Source organism: Triturus cristatus, chromosome 9 (assembly GCF_964204655.1).
Source record: "Triturus cristatus chromosome 9, aTriCri1.1, whole genome shotgun sequence".
Taxonomy (NCBI): Eukaryota; Metazoa; Chordata; class Amphibia; order Caudata; family Salamandridae; genus Triturus; species Triturus cristatus.
In genome coordinates, this window is record NC_140592.1 from 147,689,840 (window position 1) to 147,706,809 (window position 16,970).

Consider the following 16,970-nt stretch of genomic DNA (forward strand, 5'->3'; position numbering starts at 1 on the left):
GGGAAATGTTTCGCATACATTGTATAAGCTGACAACAAGTGCTATTAATGCCTGTCATTTAAAACTCTTAGAATATATGTGCGCTGTACAGCGCTGAATACAAATTATTATTTCTGTAGTTGTAGAGAGGTTGTAGCTAACATGAATGACATAGCAGTATATTTTGCACGGTACTCTGTGCGTAGCCCAGTTCTCGAGCCAGGCAGCTGAGCACTGAGTCCCAGGCCCCTTTCGACCCCCTCCTTCCCTCACTTCCACTTTGCAGTAGTGGGAGTTTCCAGCCTGCGGCAGGAGGGGACCTTCCCGACTTGGCTGGTGAGAAGAGCCCTTACCTCAGCCAGCGCCGCGCGCGGGCATCAGCCGCTCTGAACCCCCGCCCCCTCCCGCAGAGCGGCGTCCCCTCCTACTGCAGCCCGCTGCTTCCCACGCCTGCCCAGGCCTCACGCCCTCCCTGCTCCAGCCAGCGGCAGAAGGGATCCCGGCGGGAGAATGGGCTCTCACACCGAAGCCATGGAGCTGAACGGCAGACACGGGGGCCGAGAGGACTTGGACACGCCGGAGGAGGAAGAGGTACGGGGATGGAGGGAGCGCGAGCCGGGGGATGGTGGTGGACGGGATCAGTGCATGGTGGGACAGGAGCCAGGGCGTGGGAAGAGGCATGTATTTATACGGCTTATCTCTTTAAAGACACCTGACCGCAATCCCAAAGTAGCTTCGTTGTTTAGAAAATCTGCCCCTTTGCCAGTGAGAGGCGAGCTCCGGCGCGAGACACACTTGTGGGTGGATATTGGCACACCGGCTGCGAGAAAGAAAAGCTGGCTCGAAGCTATCATGACATTCGCAGGTGAAGCGCCCCCTCGCAGACACATTCCGGGCGGAGGATGATGGTCTGTGTGATGATGAGCGCGCTAGACAGTCTGTACACACAGCCGGAGCTCCGTGCACTTGTCACCGCGCTGCCAGTAAACTGCACCCTCTCCGGGACGCCTGCACGAGCGCCGGCACACGAGTGGCAGCGGGTCCTCTGTGCCCTGCCGGCAGCAGGACCATCCCTGTCTCGCCTTACAATGGCTGTTATTGTCTCAGCCTCGCGGTGTTTTCTTTTCCGCGGCTGTGCGTGGCAGAAGTCTGCACCTGACGACACCGGTGTTTTGCCACAGGATGTCTGGTGTCCGCACAGCGCGCACTACCTGCCGGGCATGTATTTTCTTATTTTCTCATAAGTTAGAGAATGAGAAGTCCACCATGGCACGTTCCCGGCGTTGGATTTGCACACGCACCCATCTCCCCTCACCTTCACCCCACTCCTTTAAACTTGTTTGGTTTCTCCGCTGCGGCCGTGAGTGCATGCCATAAGAGAATTCTGCCTGCTCATCAGCTGCTATTATTCATCCGGATCCGGGATTCACTCCGGTCACAGGGAAATGTGCAAACGTTGTCCCGGTGTAACTGGAAGACACTGGAACAGATTCAGCAGCGACCGCACAAAGTATGGACACACCAGCAACCCACAGTGGATGAGAGAGGATTCTTATTTCATTTTGAACTGGTTGCAACGCAAATGCCTCACTTACATGGCCACCTCTACTCCTCTTGTTCCTTTAGGGTAGGAGCTAGCTGTTGCCTTGTGTCTTGATGCCAGTGTCTAGGAGGAAAGCACAGACACTCAACCTGCTGTCTCTTCACAAGGGCGTAAGAGACAAACTATGATTGAGTCAGAGTCCGGGTTTTAACTTTTCCAACCCTCCGTGTACATGTAAGAGGTTTACCTGCACTGTAAGACAACGAGGGTGACGGTGTAGGAGTCTCGTCTCATACATGTTAGGAGGGGATGCATAGGAGAAACACAAAGTTAGGATTTAGAACGTCTGTGGGTTCTACAGAATATAGAGATTGCGAGTGCCTATACTAAAATCTATATTAATACACAAAGCCGCCCTTTTTGCAATTCGGAGTGATGAAAGATTTCGAAAAAAGTACAGTTCTTGCTTGCAGTTTCCTTTTAGCTCACTGATGTCTGTTCATAGCTCAGTGTGCTATATATAATACAAGGATAGTACATTTAAAAATCTAGTTAACACAAGGGACTCTGTGACAAAAGGTGTAACCCCGTAGCTATCTACATAAAATACAAATCAGTGTCCTGCATGTTGCACATTGTCCTTATACTGTTTTGCGGTGAGTCAAACCTGCACTACAACCACACAGATCTCTCCAGCAAGTGAGTTATCCACCAAAGATATCATACTGTTTCTATACCCTGGAAATAGCAGGCTACACAACACTTTCTTCAGCAGGTTCCTTAACCCGATACGCTATTTTAAAATGCAAGCTGCTTGTGAGCAATTAAGTAAGCCAGGACAGATTTACTGACACATTTGTTGTCTCCCTTACCAATTTTTGTGTTGCAGAGTTTTTTTTTATTAGATAAATGTATATTGACTATCAGACTGCGCCCCTCGTGACCCCCCCCCCCCTTTATGCTGACACACCCTGGCCTGAACCTCAATGTATACGATAACAGAGTACTTTTTTTCATTTCCAGGACTTGTGTTCGTACATGACGTGATTTACTTACAAATGTTTGCTACCACACACACTCTTAGAAGCCCCAGTCACGTGCAGCAATGGCGCTGTTTCTGCCTCGGGCATGTGCCCGCGTGAGTGCATTCCGTGCCCATGGTCCTTCATTACCATTTTAGCGTGATTTGTAGTCACGCACAATTCACGCCGCTGTTTCGTTGCCAACATCATGTGCAGTTAAGTGGCTGTTTTTTGCCGCCATTCTCACCCACCGCCTTTATCGCTCACTGCACGCCGCTATCTCCCACCTCTCTGGGCAGGCCTCTGTCCATCGCTCAGTCACTGTATGCGGCTGGATGTAAACAGAATCGACATTGCTGCTCCCCCGGCCCGTTGCCATGGACACCACTCGCCTCTCCAGGATGGGAGGAGAGATTCCAGTTTGAAACCTGGGAGCTGAAGGGCACAGGGAGCTCTAGACAACACATGACCGCTCTTTGTGGGGAACCAGCCGGCTGTAATGTGTGCACCTGAGGGCAGAGCACGAGAAAGGCGTCGACCTAAATAAAGTACCAAAGCCGGAAGTATTTCGCCCATCAATGTATGAGTGTTTTGAGTAGGAGCGACGCCTTTTCTGGGCTGTGCTTTCGAAGAACATGAACTGTATCACTCTTTAGGTGAATTGTGTGAGTTTATAATTATCAGGATCGTTTGATGGTTTCAGGTTAGCATCTCCTGCTACGGTTAGCCATAGCTCATTGCAAACATTTATATTTTTGTAAGAATGTTGGTTGTTAGATGGAGGGTGGATGCTGCCCACAGAGGAGTATCATGCCCCCCATCACTTCTTCCCCTACCGTTCTGTATCTTTAGGCTGTGCTTAATTTGTAAACAGAATAAGTGCCAGGGCCCTCCTCAGGAGGCCACTTCTGTTTGCACCACCAATTGCAGCTGTCAGTTCTGCCAATTGCAGTAACAACCAAACTACTAACCATCACACTCACACACGTGTGGCAATTCTTACTATTCCAGGCCCTAAAACTATATAAATGGGTTTGGCAGCAGGTCTTTAGTCATTTTTAATGTATTTTGAACTAATAAACAAAATGTTGTGGTGGTCTCCAAATTAGACAAATAGCGCCACCATGTGACAGACTGTCATGAGGGCCAGTGGTGGCAATGAAGTGCCGTGCCGAGCATGGAAACCACCAGCTCAAATTAAGGACTGCTTTATGGATGTCTGGTCTGATGCATATTGGTACCGATCCATGCATTGCTTTCTGGGCAGACGACTTTCCCAGATCTCCTCTTTTAGCAGGGAAACCTAAACCCCCATATGACTGGCCGGATCCCTTGAACCTAGAGAAAGCACCGACTGTGATTGTCAGTGCAACTTACCCACCTGCATGGACCTTTGGACCCTGACGGTGTACGTAACATGTTTGTTGCTTAACATTCTTTGGGGATTGTACTTGTCTCTTGTCCTTTTAGAAGTGCCCCACATTAAAAGCCCCCATCCCCCTCTCCTTCTATATCTCCCCTCTTGCTAGACCCTACCCTATCCTCTTTTGTTGCTCGCTCTCCCTGCTATACATTGTACAGTGTTTCAATGATTTGATGCTCGATTTGCATTGTGCAAACTCACATGCATACATGTGTCTAAGAGTACATTGATATGATACAGTTGCACATATGGTGCTAGATCGATATAGCAAAACACCTGCTGAGATTGCCTCTTGTATTTGTAGTTCTCACTAATAAAGGAGGCTCCTGTGTGTTTCAGTTAAACATATATGATAGGATTTGCTAAGATCTAATTAAATCGCACACACTGTACCAGGTCTCTATTCATAGAGTTAATGTGCACAATATTCTAAAGGGAATTAACCCCGTACAGGGCTGCAGAACTAAACCAACTGGCTCCCAGTGGCATATCTAGCCACCCATAGGCCCTAATTCAAGCAAAGCAAATGTTCCCTGACCACTATTTGGGTAGTAAAATAAAAAAAAAACAATCAGCGAGGCCTTCAGTCGCTGGGCCCTAGTGCTACTGCACCTGCTGCATGCACCATTGATAGTGTGCCCCTGTCCAACCTACCCTCAATGAGTTCACAAGCACTAGATAGCTGCCCATGCCCTTATCTTTTGGCCCTGCCACCTCTCTTTAGTACGTTTAGGCTAGAACAGTAGCCTGTTTTTGACAGTAAGCCTCAGATAATATGGCGGCAAGCTTGACATTTTTTCGGCTGACCATAAATGGAGTGTCCACACGATGTTCACTGTGAAGGACGTGTTTTCTTATACCCTTGTCCGGGGGTGGAAGTACAGCCAGTGCAGCAGGCGGTTCATCTTTGCTACTTGCAGTGCATCTGCGATGCTTCCGACATGATACAAGTGAAAGAGGAAGGTAGAGGTGGGCGAGCCACTGAAAGGTCAGGCCAAGCTCGAGCCTGAAGCCTGGTTCTGTCTCACCTTGAAGTCCTGTTGGAACCTCAAGCCCTCAACGCACTTTCAAGTGGCTTCTGCTTGTTAACTTTACTCTACACAAGATGTGGCACAACGGCCAGAGCTGCAGACTTTGGAAATGGGGAACCAGGTTTGTGTCTCAGCTCCAGCACAACGTTTTGTGATTCCGGGCAAATCCCTTAATCTTCCTGTGCTCCTACACCTTCCTGTTAAGTTCGCACTATGTTAAAACTGCAGAAAAATGCACAAATTGGTTACAACAAAGAAGAGACACATAACCGTTTAGTGGCTGATTTGCTCAAATAGAAATCAGAAAACCTGAATGAATCACTGCTTACCCGCTTACATTGTGTGATCTTAGGCAAATCTGTTTTCACCAAAATTACTTTTTCTTGATTTTTCCATAAGAAAACACTTTGAAATACGTGAGATCAGGATACCAGTTGTACAAAACCTATTGTGTTTGATCTAATAGACTATAATCTTGCTGTATAACAGGCGTCTCCAACCTTTTCTTAATGAGAGCTACTACTGATCAGTGAAAATCGTCATGAGCTACTGAAGGCCAAGTAACTCGCGCATTGTTACCAGAAACACCGTCGCCCAGCTTCATTAACTTTATACCTAATGTCCATAGAGCCCGATACTATGGTTTGAACAAAGTACTGTCACTAGGGGTACTATGATAGGGCTGGCATGTGCGTCTGTGAGTACATGGTCTGTGGGGATGTATGAACATGTTTGTGAAGTGATAGGATATATGTGTATGGGTGGCTGAAAGCCTGTGTCATATGGTCTTGTGGCACAGGACATACCTTTGCCAAATGTGGCACTGCTACATGTACAACACAAACATACAACCAGTTTCTTTTAATGGGAGAAATTTGAAGTGCAGAATATTGTTCTGCAAAAATGTTCATAATAAGGAACATTTTTCTGCACTTGATGGAACATTTTTTTCCACTTCAAAATTCTCCGATTTAAAAAAATGACTGTTTTTTCAGTTATAAGTATGGCACTGTGTCTACCACAATGCCTGCTGTGTAGAAATGCGGCACTTTGAATTGGGAATACATTTAAATGAAGGTTTAACATTTTGTGTATATGCATTATATAAAGATCATGATTTTAATTTTCTCCCATGTCAATCGCAGGCATATTACTCCCAGTGGCCAGTAGACTTGGTGCAATATTTATAACAGGAAAATATAGTTATTTGTTTAAATGTGAGGAATTTAAAGTGAAAAAAATATGTTTCATAAAACCTTAGGACTTAATTTAAAGTAAAGAAAAACATTAAGACATTGTTTGATAGATTTTTTTTTCTTCTCTATAAATTTCTCCCTTTGAAAAAAAAAAAATGACAGTATTTTTCAGTTATAAATATGGCACTGAGTCTACCAGCCACTGGGAGCAAGATGCCTGGTGTTTGTAAATCTGACGCTTTGAAGAGGGAGAACATTTAAATGAAGAGGTAACTTAATCATTAAGTTAACTCTTCATTTGAATTTTTTTCTCATTCAAAAGCATTCAGAAATATCAATTTGTTCTCATGCTCCAATATTGGGTTGAGAATGACTTTTATTAAACAGTTTACTACCTCAGTGCTGTTTTTCTGAACCTCTGTGACCCACATGGGTCATAAATCTGAGTAGAGAACTGCTCATTATCATGTCCTGCTATCTGCAGCCTGATAATAATGTAAAGTAATCATAACCTTTCCTTAACTTTAAAATGAAAACTAAACACTTATTTATTGCAGTTCTTAGTTAAGAATAAACTCAAGGCTGGGAGCTACTCTGAAGGCTTCTGTGAGCTACTGGTAACTTGTGATGGTTGGAGACCCCTGCTCTATAATAATATGGGCCTTGTACAGGGCGTACTTGACAACTGTCTTGTCTCTTAGTTCTCTTATGGTTTATGTTTAATAACTTTAATACTTCTCAGTGCAGTGCTATAATGTGACAAGATAATGCTGGTGTATGGAATGGGATCTGGGGCTATTGGGAGGTCTCCAAGATCCAGGTGGAGGAGAATAGATTTTGTAGGCGCTTATTTAGTCTTCCGTGTTCAATCCCCCATTTTTTCCTTCGTGAGGAATTATGGCTGACCTATATATCAGACCTCATCAAGGTTGCACCCTTTTTGGAATTCAGTCTGGGGCTAATAGTCACACGGGCCGAAATCGGGAAATCATCCAAGATTGTTTGAAGTGCTGGAAGGGTATTTATATTCTCTGGATAAATTACATGAAAACTGTTGCAAGTGACATCTACTGGAACAGGCTAGTCTCGTCCCCCTATACCTAGACCAAAGGGGACATTCTTAAAGCCAAAACACTATTTCTTAAACCTATGACCTCAGCAAGAGAACACAAATATTAAAATAAATCTTGTTTGTATGATTATGTCCTGGTGCAAACAACTCCTCTCATCAAACCATATCTATCATGGGTTCCCAGCCTGTGGGAAAGGTCCCTCTTGGCTACATTTTGGCTAGGATCAGTCAAATCAATGCTTTGTTTCCCTTTCCCAGTTTGACAAAACTTCCATCCTTATGTGTCCATGTGACGAGAGCTCAGTTCAAACCTTGGAACACTTTTTCTGTAAATATTGAGTAACAAAAAGGTTTTTAAAAGCTCTTCTTATACTGTCTGGTTTTACTCAGTATACACCAGCTATATATTTTCCCCACCAATTTACGAACCCTAAAACTCAGTTTTTAAGTGGGCTGTTTTTTAAAGTCGTTACAACAAACAAATGATGGACGGAATGCTGACAATGCAGACATTCTCCCCCAGTCAAGAGATCTGGGTTAAATCCATCGTTCTTTTGCCCACTACGCCACCCCAGTTCAGACATGGCCATATGCAAATCAGTCTTGACCCTGTGCCTCATGGGAACAGTCCAGCCCGAACTGCCAAGCCATGTCTTCCCTGGACCGGATTCAAGCATCCTAGGACCGGTTTCTGGCTATCAGCCGTCATCAGCCAGGATAGCTTGACTCCAGTGGCGTAGTGAGCACGGGTCCCACGTCTGGGAATACCCATCCCACTTAGGGCGAAAAGCGTTACAACAAACAAATGATGGACGGAATGCTGACAATGCAGACATTCTCCCCCAGTCAAGAGATCTGGGTTAAATCCATCGTTCTTTTGCCCACTACGCCACCCCAGTTCAGACATGGCCATATGCAAATCAGTCTTGACCCTGTGCCTCATGGGAACAGTCCAGCCCGAACTGCCAAGCCATGTCTTCCCTGGACCGGATTCAAGCATCCTAGGACCGGTTTCTGGCTATCAGCCGTCATCAGCCAGGATAGCTTGACTCCAGTGGCGTAGTGAGCACGGGTCCCACGTCTGGGAATACCCATCCCACTTAGGGCGAAAAGCGTTACAACAAACAAATGATGGACGGAATGCTGACAATGCAGACATTCTCCCCCAGTCAAGAGATCTGGGTTAAATCCATCGTTCTTTTGCCCACTACGCCACCCCAGTTCAGACATGGCCATATGCAAATCAGTCTTGACCCTGTGCCTCATGGGAACTGTCCAGCCCGAACTGCCAAGCCATGTCTTCCCTGGACCGGATTCAAGCATCCTAGGACCGGTTTCTGGCTATCAGCCGTCATCAGCCAGGATAGCTTGACTCCAGTGGCGTAGTGAGCACGGGTCCCACGTCTGGGAATACCCATCCCACTTAGGGCGAAAAGCGTTACAACAAACAAATGATGGACGGAATGCTGACAATGCAGACATTCTCCCCCAGTCAAGAGATCTGGGTTAAATCCATCGTTCTTTTGCCCACTACGCCACCCCAGTTCAGACATGGCCATATGCAAATCAGTCTTGACCCTGTGCCTCATGGGAACAGTCCAGCCCGAACTGCCAAGCCATGTCTTCCCTGGACCGGATTCAAGCATCCTAGGACCGGTTTCTGGCTATCAGCCGTCATCAGCCAGGATAGCTTGACTCCAGTGGCGTAGTGAGCACGGGTCCCACGTCTGGGAATACCCATCCCACTTAGGGCGAAAAGCGTTACAACAAACAAATGATGGACGGAATGCTGACAATGCAGACATTCTCCCCCAGTCAAGAGATCTGGGTTAAATCCATCGTTCTTTTGCCCACTACGCCACCCCAGTTCAGACATGGCCATATGCAAATCAGTCTTGACCCTGTGCCTCATGGGAACAGTCCAGCCCGAACTGCCAAGCCATGTCTTCCCTGGACCGGATTCAAGCATCCTAGGACCGGTTTCTGGCTATCAGCCGTCATCAGCCAGGATAGCTTGACTCCAGTGGCGTAGTGAGCACGGGTCCCACGTCTGGGAATACCCATCCCACTTAGGGCGAAAAGCGTTACAACAAACAAATGATGGACGGAATGCTGACAATGCAGACATTCTCCCCCAGTCAAGAGATCTGGGTTAAATCCATCGTTCTTTTGCCCACTACGCCACCCCAGTTCAGACATGGCCATATGCAAATCAGTCTTGACCCTGTGCCTCATGGGAACAGTCCAGCCCGAACTGCCAAGCCATGTCTTCCCTGGACCGGATTCAAGCATCCTAGGACCGGTTTCTGGCTATCAGCCGTCATCAGCCAGGATAGCTTGACTCCAGTGGCGTAGTGAGCACGGGTCCCACGTCTGGGAATACCCATCCCACTTAGGGCGAAAAGCGTTACAACAAACAAATGATGGACGGAATGCTGACAATGCAGACATTCTCCCCCAGTCAAGAGATCTGGGTTAAATCCATCGTTCTTTTGCCCACTACGCCACCCCAGTTCAGACATGGCCATATGCAAATCAGTCTTGACCCTGTGCCTCATGGGAACAGTCCAGCCCGAACTGCCAAGCCATGTCTTCCCTGGACCGGATTCAAGCATCCTAGGACCGGTTTCTGGCTATCAGCCGTCATCAGCCAGGATAGCTTGACTCCAGTGGCGTAGTGAGCACGGGTCCCACGTCTGGGAATACCCATCCCACTTAGGGCGAAAAGCGTTACAACAAACAAATGATGGACGGAATGCTGACAATGCAGACATTCTCCCCCAGTCAAGAGATCTGGGTTAAATCCATCGTTCTTTTGCCCACTACGCCACCCCAGTTCAGACATGGCCATATGCAAATCAGTCTTGACCCTGTGCCTCATGGGAACAGTCCAGCCCGAACTGCCAAGCCATGTCTTCCCTGGACCGGATTCAAGCATCCTAGGACCGGTTTCTGGCTATCAGCCGTCATCAGCCAGGATAGCTTGACTCCAGTGGCGTAGTGAGCACGGGTCCCACGTCTGGGAATACCCATCCCACTTAGGGCGAAAAGCGTTACAACAAACAAATGATGGACGGAATGCTGACAATGCAGACATTCTCCCCCAGTCAAGAGATCTGGGTTAAATCCATCGTTCTTTTGCCCACTACGCCACCCCAGTTCAGACATGGCCATATGCAAATCAGTCTTGACCCTGTGCCTCATGGGAACAGTCCAGCCCGAACTGCCAAGCCATGTCTTCCCTGGACCGGATTCAAGCATCCTAGGACCGGTTTCTGGCTATCAGCCGTCATCAGCCAGGATAGCTTGACTCCAGTGGCGTAGTGAGCACGGGTCCCACGTCTGGGAATACCCATCCCACTTAGGGCGAAAAGCGTTACAACAAACAAATGATGGACGGAATGCTGACAATGCAGACATTCTCCCCCAGTCAAGAGATCTGGGTTAAATCCATCGTTCTTTTGCCCACTACGCCACCCCAGTTCAGACATGGCCATATGCAAATCAGTCTTGACCCTGTGCCTCATGGGAACAGTCCAGCCCGAACTGCCAAGCCATGTCTTCCCTGGACCGGATTCAAGCATCCTAGGACCGGTTTCTGGCTATCAGCCGTCATCAGCCAGGATAGCTTGACTCCAGTGGCGTAGTGAGCACGGGTCCCACGTCTGGGAATACCCATCCCACTTAGGGCGAAAAGCGTTACAACAAACAAATGATGGACGGAATGCTGACAATGCAGACATTCTCCCCCAGTCAAGAGATCTGGGTTAAATCCATCGTTCTTTTGCCCACTACGCCACCCCAGTTCAGACATGGCCATATGCAAATCAGTCTTGACCCTGTGCCTCATGGGAACAGTCCAGCCCGAACTGCCAAGCCATGTCTTCCCTGGACCGGATTCAAGCATCCTAGGACCGGTTTCTGGCTATCAGCCGTCATCAGCCAGGATAGCTTGACTCCAGTGGCGTAGTGAGCACGGGTCCCACGTCTGGGAATACCCATCCCACTTAGGGCGAAAAGCGTTACAACAAACAAATGATGGACGGAATGCTGACAATGCAGACATTCTCCCCCAGTCAAGAGATCTGGGTTAAATCCATCGTTCTTTTGCCCACTACGCCACCCCAGTTCAGACATGGCCATATGCAAATCAGTCTTGACCCTGTGCCTCATGGGAACAGTCCAGCCCGAACTGCCAAGCCATGTCTTCCCTGGACCGGATTCAAGCATCCTAGGACCGGTTTCTGGCTATCAGCCGTCATCAGCCAGGATAGCTTGACTCCAGTGGCGTAGTGAGCACGGGTCCCACGTCTGGGAATACCCATCCCACTTAGGGCGAAAAGCGTTACAACAAACAAATGATGGACGGAATGCTGACAATGCAGACATTCTCCCCCAGTCAAGAGATCTGGGTTAAATCCATCGTTCTTTTGCCCACTACGCCACCCCAGTTCAGACATGGCCATATGCAAATCAGTCTTGACCCTGTGCCTCATGGGAACAGTCCAGCCCGAACTGCCAAGCCATGTCTTCCCTGGACCGGATTCAAGCATCCTAGGACTGGTTTCTGGCTATCAGCCGTCATCAGCCAGGATAGCTTGACTCCAGTGGCGTAGTGAGCACGGGTCCCACGTCTGGGAATACCCATCCCACTTAGGGCGAAAAGCGTTACAACAAACAAATGATGGACGGAATGCTGACAATGCAGACATTCTCCCCCAGTCAAGAGATCTGGGTTAAATCCATCGTTCTTTTGCCCACTACGCCACCCCAGTTCAGACATGGCCATATGCAAATCAGTCTTGACCCTGTGCCTCATGGGAACAGTCCAGCCCGAACTGCCAAGCCATGTCTTCCCTGGACCATCAGCCAGGATAGCCGTCATCAGCTATCCTGGCTGATGACGGCTGATAGCCAGAAACCGGTCCTAGGATGCTTGATTCCGGTCCAGGGAAGACATGGCTTGGCAGTTCGGGCTGGACTGTTCCCATGAGGCACAGGGTCAAGACCGATTTGCATATGGCCATGTCTAAACTGGGGTGGTGTAGTGGGCAAAAGAACGATGGATTTAACCCAGATCTCTTGACTGGGGGAGAATGTATGCATTGTCAGCATTCCGTCCATCATTTGTTTGTTGTAATGTTTTTTAAAGTCAGCTGTTCGCAAACTTAAAATATTGTCTGTTGGCCATTTTGTATCTTGAGATTTGATGGAGTATGTTTGTTTATATACTTTGCTCTTGGCACATTTGATGGCCATTTGCCGTGCTGGGACCTAATCATGCATTCTTATCTATTTATTTTCCGTTTTACATCTGTTGGTGATTTGCGCTTTTTAGGTGGAGCCTGGGCAGCGCATGCACTGCTCTGCGATGTATGCTGTATTCAAGTATGGCTTTGAAGCTCCGCCTACTCTCCGCCCATATTTTTCATTGGCTTGTGTTAGAAATGGGATTTCTGGTTGGCTAGGGCATGCGCCTAAGCCAGGCAGAAACCACCACTCTTGTCAGGGCAAGGGAGTTACACACTGAAGATAACCCCTGCTCACCCCCTTGGTAGCTTGGCAGAGCAGGCAGGCTTATCCCATAGGCAATGTGTAAAGCGTTTGCGCAACACACACACAGCAGCGACACACTGGGCACACCACAAAAGAAACTCCACACAAGGTTATATAAAAATAGCCTTTGTATTACTCATAAAACACAATAGATCACAATCACAAATGTACACTGTGCCACCTGGCACTAGGTTGTACTTCACAGGGGATTATATACAGGACAGGGCCAATCTGGCCACTGTCAGAACCATCAGAACAGGTAAGTAGTAAAACAACCAGTAATTACTTAGCACAAACACATTATGCATTAGTCACATTGGGCATCACCCACATTATGCAGTAATCACATTAGGCATAAACACATTATGCATAGTTAAGTAGTAACCAACGAGTAACTACTGGTTGAGACACTTTGCATAAAACACATTATCAATGCACCTCAGTAACACTCCCCAGGTGCATACATCACCTTAGGGCCTTGCGCCTTCTGGTACTCCCCTGCAATGCCCTATGTCCATCCAAAGTCAGGGGTCTATTTGCATGTGGCCTCCACCGGCTCGTGCTCTCATGGGCCAGGGTGCACCTCACCCTTGTCTCTCCTGAGACACAAAAATTCCCCCTACGTTGCAGCTGCCCGCAATCTGGTGGCGCAGCTGTGACACCCACTGGGCAAAAACAGCGTGCCTCCTAAGCCCAACTCACTGGTGCTTCTTCTTGCTGATAAGCAAAAGGCACTACAACTGGCACCAACAGTGCTTTGGGAGCACCCCCCTTCCTGGGGCTCCTCTTGGTGTAGCTAGTGGCACTAACAGTGGGCCTTCTTGGCCCCACTGACTGCACTTCCCCTTTCTCTTGAGCCAGCTCGAAGTGGTGGTAGGAAGCGGGCACCAACAGTGTCTTGTGAACCCCACTCACCGGAGCTATTCTTGACTCTTCCGGTTTGGTGGTGCAAGCAAAGGGGCCGTCTCCTTTCCTCACGCTGCCGTACTCCAGCGGCTTCCTGGCCACAGCCGATGCGAGCCCATGCTGAAGCCTCAACGCTGCCTGACTTCCTGTGGCTGCACGGGCCCCGTCAGGCTTTGCTCCTGCCTGACTTCCGGCTTCCGAGCGGAGTCTCCGTGGCTCCTGCCGCACTTCCTTCGGCCGGACCCCAATCAGGCCGCAATCGCCTGACTTCTCCTTTGGGGGCCCTGGACACACCAGAACAAGGGTGGGCTCCCGCCTGAAGGGTGATTTCGATGGCGTCTCTTTCCCTTGCGAGAGCCACGCCTTACACCAGACTTCCTTTGGCAAGTCCCACCCCCAACTAGGCAGCACGGGGGAATCCCCACGCCAGGATTCCTTCGGCACAGCGCTTTAGAGTGCAAAAAACCCTGAGGCACTCCTCACGCCTCGGGGCAGTGTGGGCCCCCTTTGGGGCTCCGGTCAACTTGGTGAGGGGAGCGCACCTGACGCTGCAGGGCACAAGCGCTCCTCCCATTTCCCTGCACCAGGCAAATAACCCTGGAATGCTCACAAGGCGCTAAGCCCCAAATTCAGAGAGAAGGGCTGGGTACAGGCAGGCAAGCACATAGGGACCCTTAGGAAGCAGCAGTTGGGTCCCACGGTGGTTCCTCCTGGCAGCCCAGCAGCATGCCGGCCACCAGTTCCAGGTCAGCACAGAGTAGCAACCCTTTCATGGGGTCACAGCCCCAATATTTATACCTGCCAAGTCTTTGTTCTGCCCTTCCACAGGGCTCGGGTATCCTGTCAAAACCAGTTATGGAGGGAACTCAATATTTTATTTACAGTGCACAACAGCCCCCTTTGACAGTGCAGGTCCTGGCCCCAGACACACCACAAGGGCGGAGCCAGCATTGTACACACCAGGCACAGACTTATTCAGGGTCAGTGGCTACTCCTCCAACTACTCCAAATGCAGATCTGCCTATTCAGTCTAGCGCCGACTCACCCAGCCCCTCTGGAGCCACAGCACCACCCCAGTCCCTGTCACTCCAGAGTCATATATGCAATACACATCAGGCCGGCACAAAGACACATAGCACACAGAAATGGCAACTTCTATGAGTGGCATTTCTAAAATAGTGATAGTAAATCTGTGGACACCATTACGCAGCATTTATTACCACTATTCCAAACATACCAAACTTGATCCCGCTACTCCACTTGGATCAGAAATTCCCACTGAAACACTTATCAGGGAATCCCCTATGCATTCCTATGAGAGGGCAGCCTCACAGCAGTGAGAAAGCAAAATGGGTGTTTGTCACTATCAGGACATGTTACACAGTTAAGGCACGTGTCCTACCTTTTACCTACATTGCACCCTGCCCATATGGCTTGCTAGGACCTACCTGAGGGGTGACTGATATGTAGTAAAAGGGAAGTCGCAGACGTGGCACCCACTTTACATGCCACGTCACGGCGGCAGTAAATTACGCGCGCAGGCCCTGCAATGGCAGAGGCCTGAGACAGGTTTGAAAGGCTACTTTGGTGGGTGGCGCAATCAGCTCTTCAAGCCCACAAGTAGCATTTAATTTACTGGACCCAGGTACATGAGATACCACCTTACTGGGGACTGATAGGTAAATTAAATTAGCCAAACAGGTATAGACCAATCTTACCATGCTTTATCATAGAGAGCACATGCACTTTACACTGGACAGCAGTGCTAAAGTGCCCAGAGTCCTAAAACCACCAACACTAGGTCAAAAAAAATACCAGGAGTAAGGCAAAAAGTTCAGGGATGACCCTGCAAAAAGGGCCAAGTCCAACAGCTTGTGTCATTGTCCTTTGTAAATGCTGGCTTCCGATTAGTTAATAAGCTTGTTAGTCCCTCCTTAGTACCGCCATGTCTTCTTTTGTAACCTCCCATGAGGATGACCCTTCTACTTCCGTTGTTACACAGTCTGCCTTATTTAGTCTGTAAGTACAATTTTCTTTAATGAGTTTCTCCTCATTAAAGAGAAACTCATTAAAGAACAACCTGCAACCTTCAGCGCACCATGCGCGCTTTTTCTTTCCAAGAAGCCTGGGACAAAGGCGGCTGCTTCTTAGGTCTGGCATTTACAAGCGTTTGAGCTATCGGCATTGTAAATGACAATGCCTTTTATTTATGTGTTAATTTTCAAAACAGATCAATAAAAGGCATTGTCATTTACAATGCCAATAGCTTAAACTCTCGCATATGCGAGACCTATTGCATTGCAAATGCTTGTTTAAATATCCTTATGTTTTAACTTGAATTGTGAAGTTATCGCTTTTTATCTCGTGCTTTTTATCGGAGCCTTTTAACCGTATTTGTTTGGTATCTTTTGTTCTTAATGATCAAATCAAGAATTTAATTGATAATGTGACATTTTTATTTCAAAGCTTCCACAAGGTAAAGAAATACAATGTTTTTAATTTTGTAGAGACGTTATCATATTTTATGTGATGTTTGTTGCATGATTTACATAGCAAACATTTCCATGGCTCGGCTAATACACAGGCTGTAAGAGCCAAGCCAGTCCTTTGGCTCGGCTCTCCATGCTCGCCCGCCTGTAGTGGATGGAAAGACATTCCACTGTCATGTCTGTGAGTTAACACTTTTTTGGGGTGCACTAATGTAGATATACATCGTTATGTGTTTTTTCTCACACAACTGTTCATTGCACTCATTTTCACTGGCGCATATTCAAATAATATTATGTTTGTGTCTGTGTGTTTTATTTTGTTAGAATATACCCCATACAAGAGCGAATAGCATGGCTGCATTTAGAAACCAATCAAAGAAACCGCTGACATTGCCCTAGTCGTACTAAATGTAGTATCTAGTACATATAGTAATATATAATCTTAAATATGTTATGCTTTCAAAGTAACGCAATGCATTGCCGTTTGGCTGACTGTATTTTGAATACATTAAGGAGATTATTGGACTTTTCTTTTACTTCTTTACAAGGCCTTCATGGTGGAGACACAGGAAAAATACAGTGGTTGATGTGGGATCTGTTTCCTTATCTGTGCAACTTTACCCTTCTTTTTTTTTTTTTGGTGCATATTTATATAGCGCGAACTTGACCCGAAGGTATTGGAGCGCTTTAGATAGCACCGTATTTACATTACACATTCAGGCACGGGGAGATTAAGTGATTTGCCCAGAATCA

General features: G+C 47.8%; 1 protein-coding gene across 2 annotated transcripts in view; it reads left to right on the forward strand.

Moving 5' to 3' along the window:
- Nucleotides 1-254: 254 nt before the first annotated feature.
- Nucleotides 255-16,970, forward strand: part of NINJ1 (ninjurin 1) — a 232,751-nt gene continuing 216,035 nt past the window's right edge. For both annotated transcript variants that reach the window (XR_014968501.1, XM_085624591.1), the window contains exon 1: nt 255-570. Coding sequence is in view for 1 of the 2 variants with exons in the window: in XM_085624591.1 (XP_085480717.1) it covers nt 490-570 (81 nt within the window). In the remaining variant the exon portion in view is untranslated. The remainder of the gene's footprint in view (nt 571-16,970) is intronic.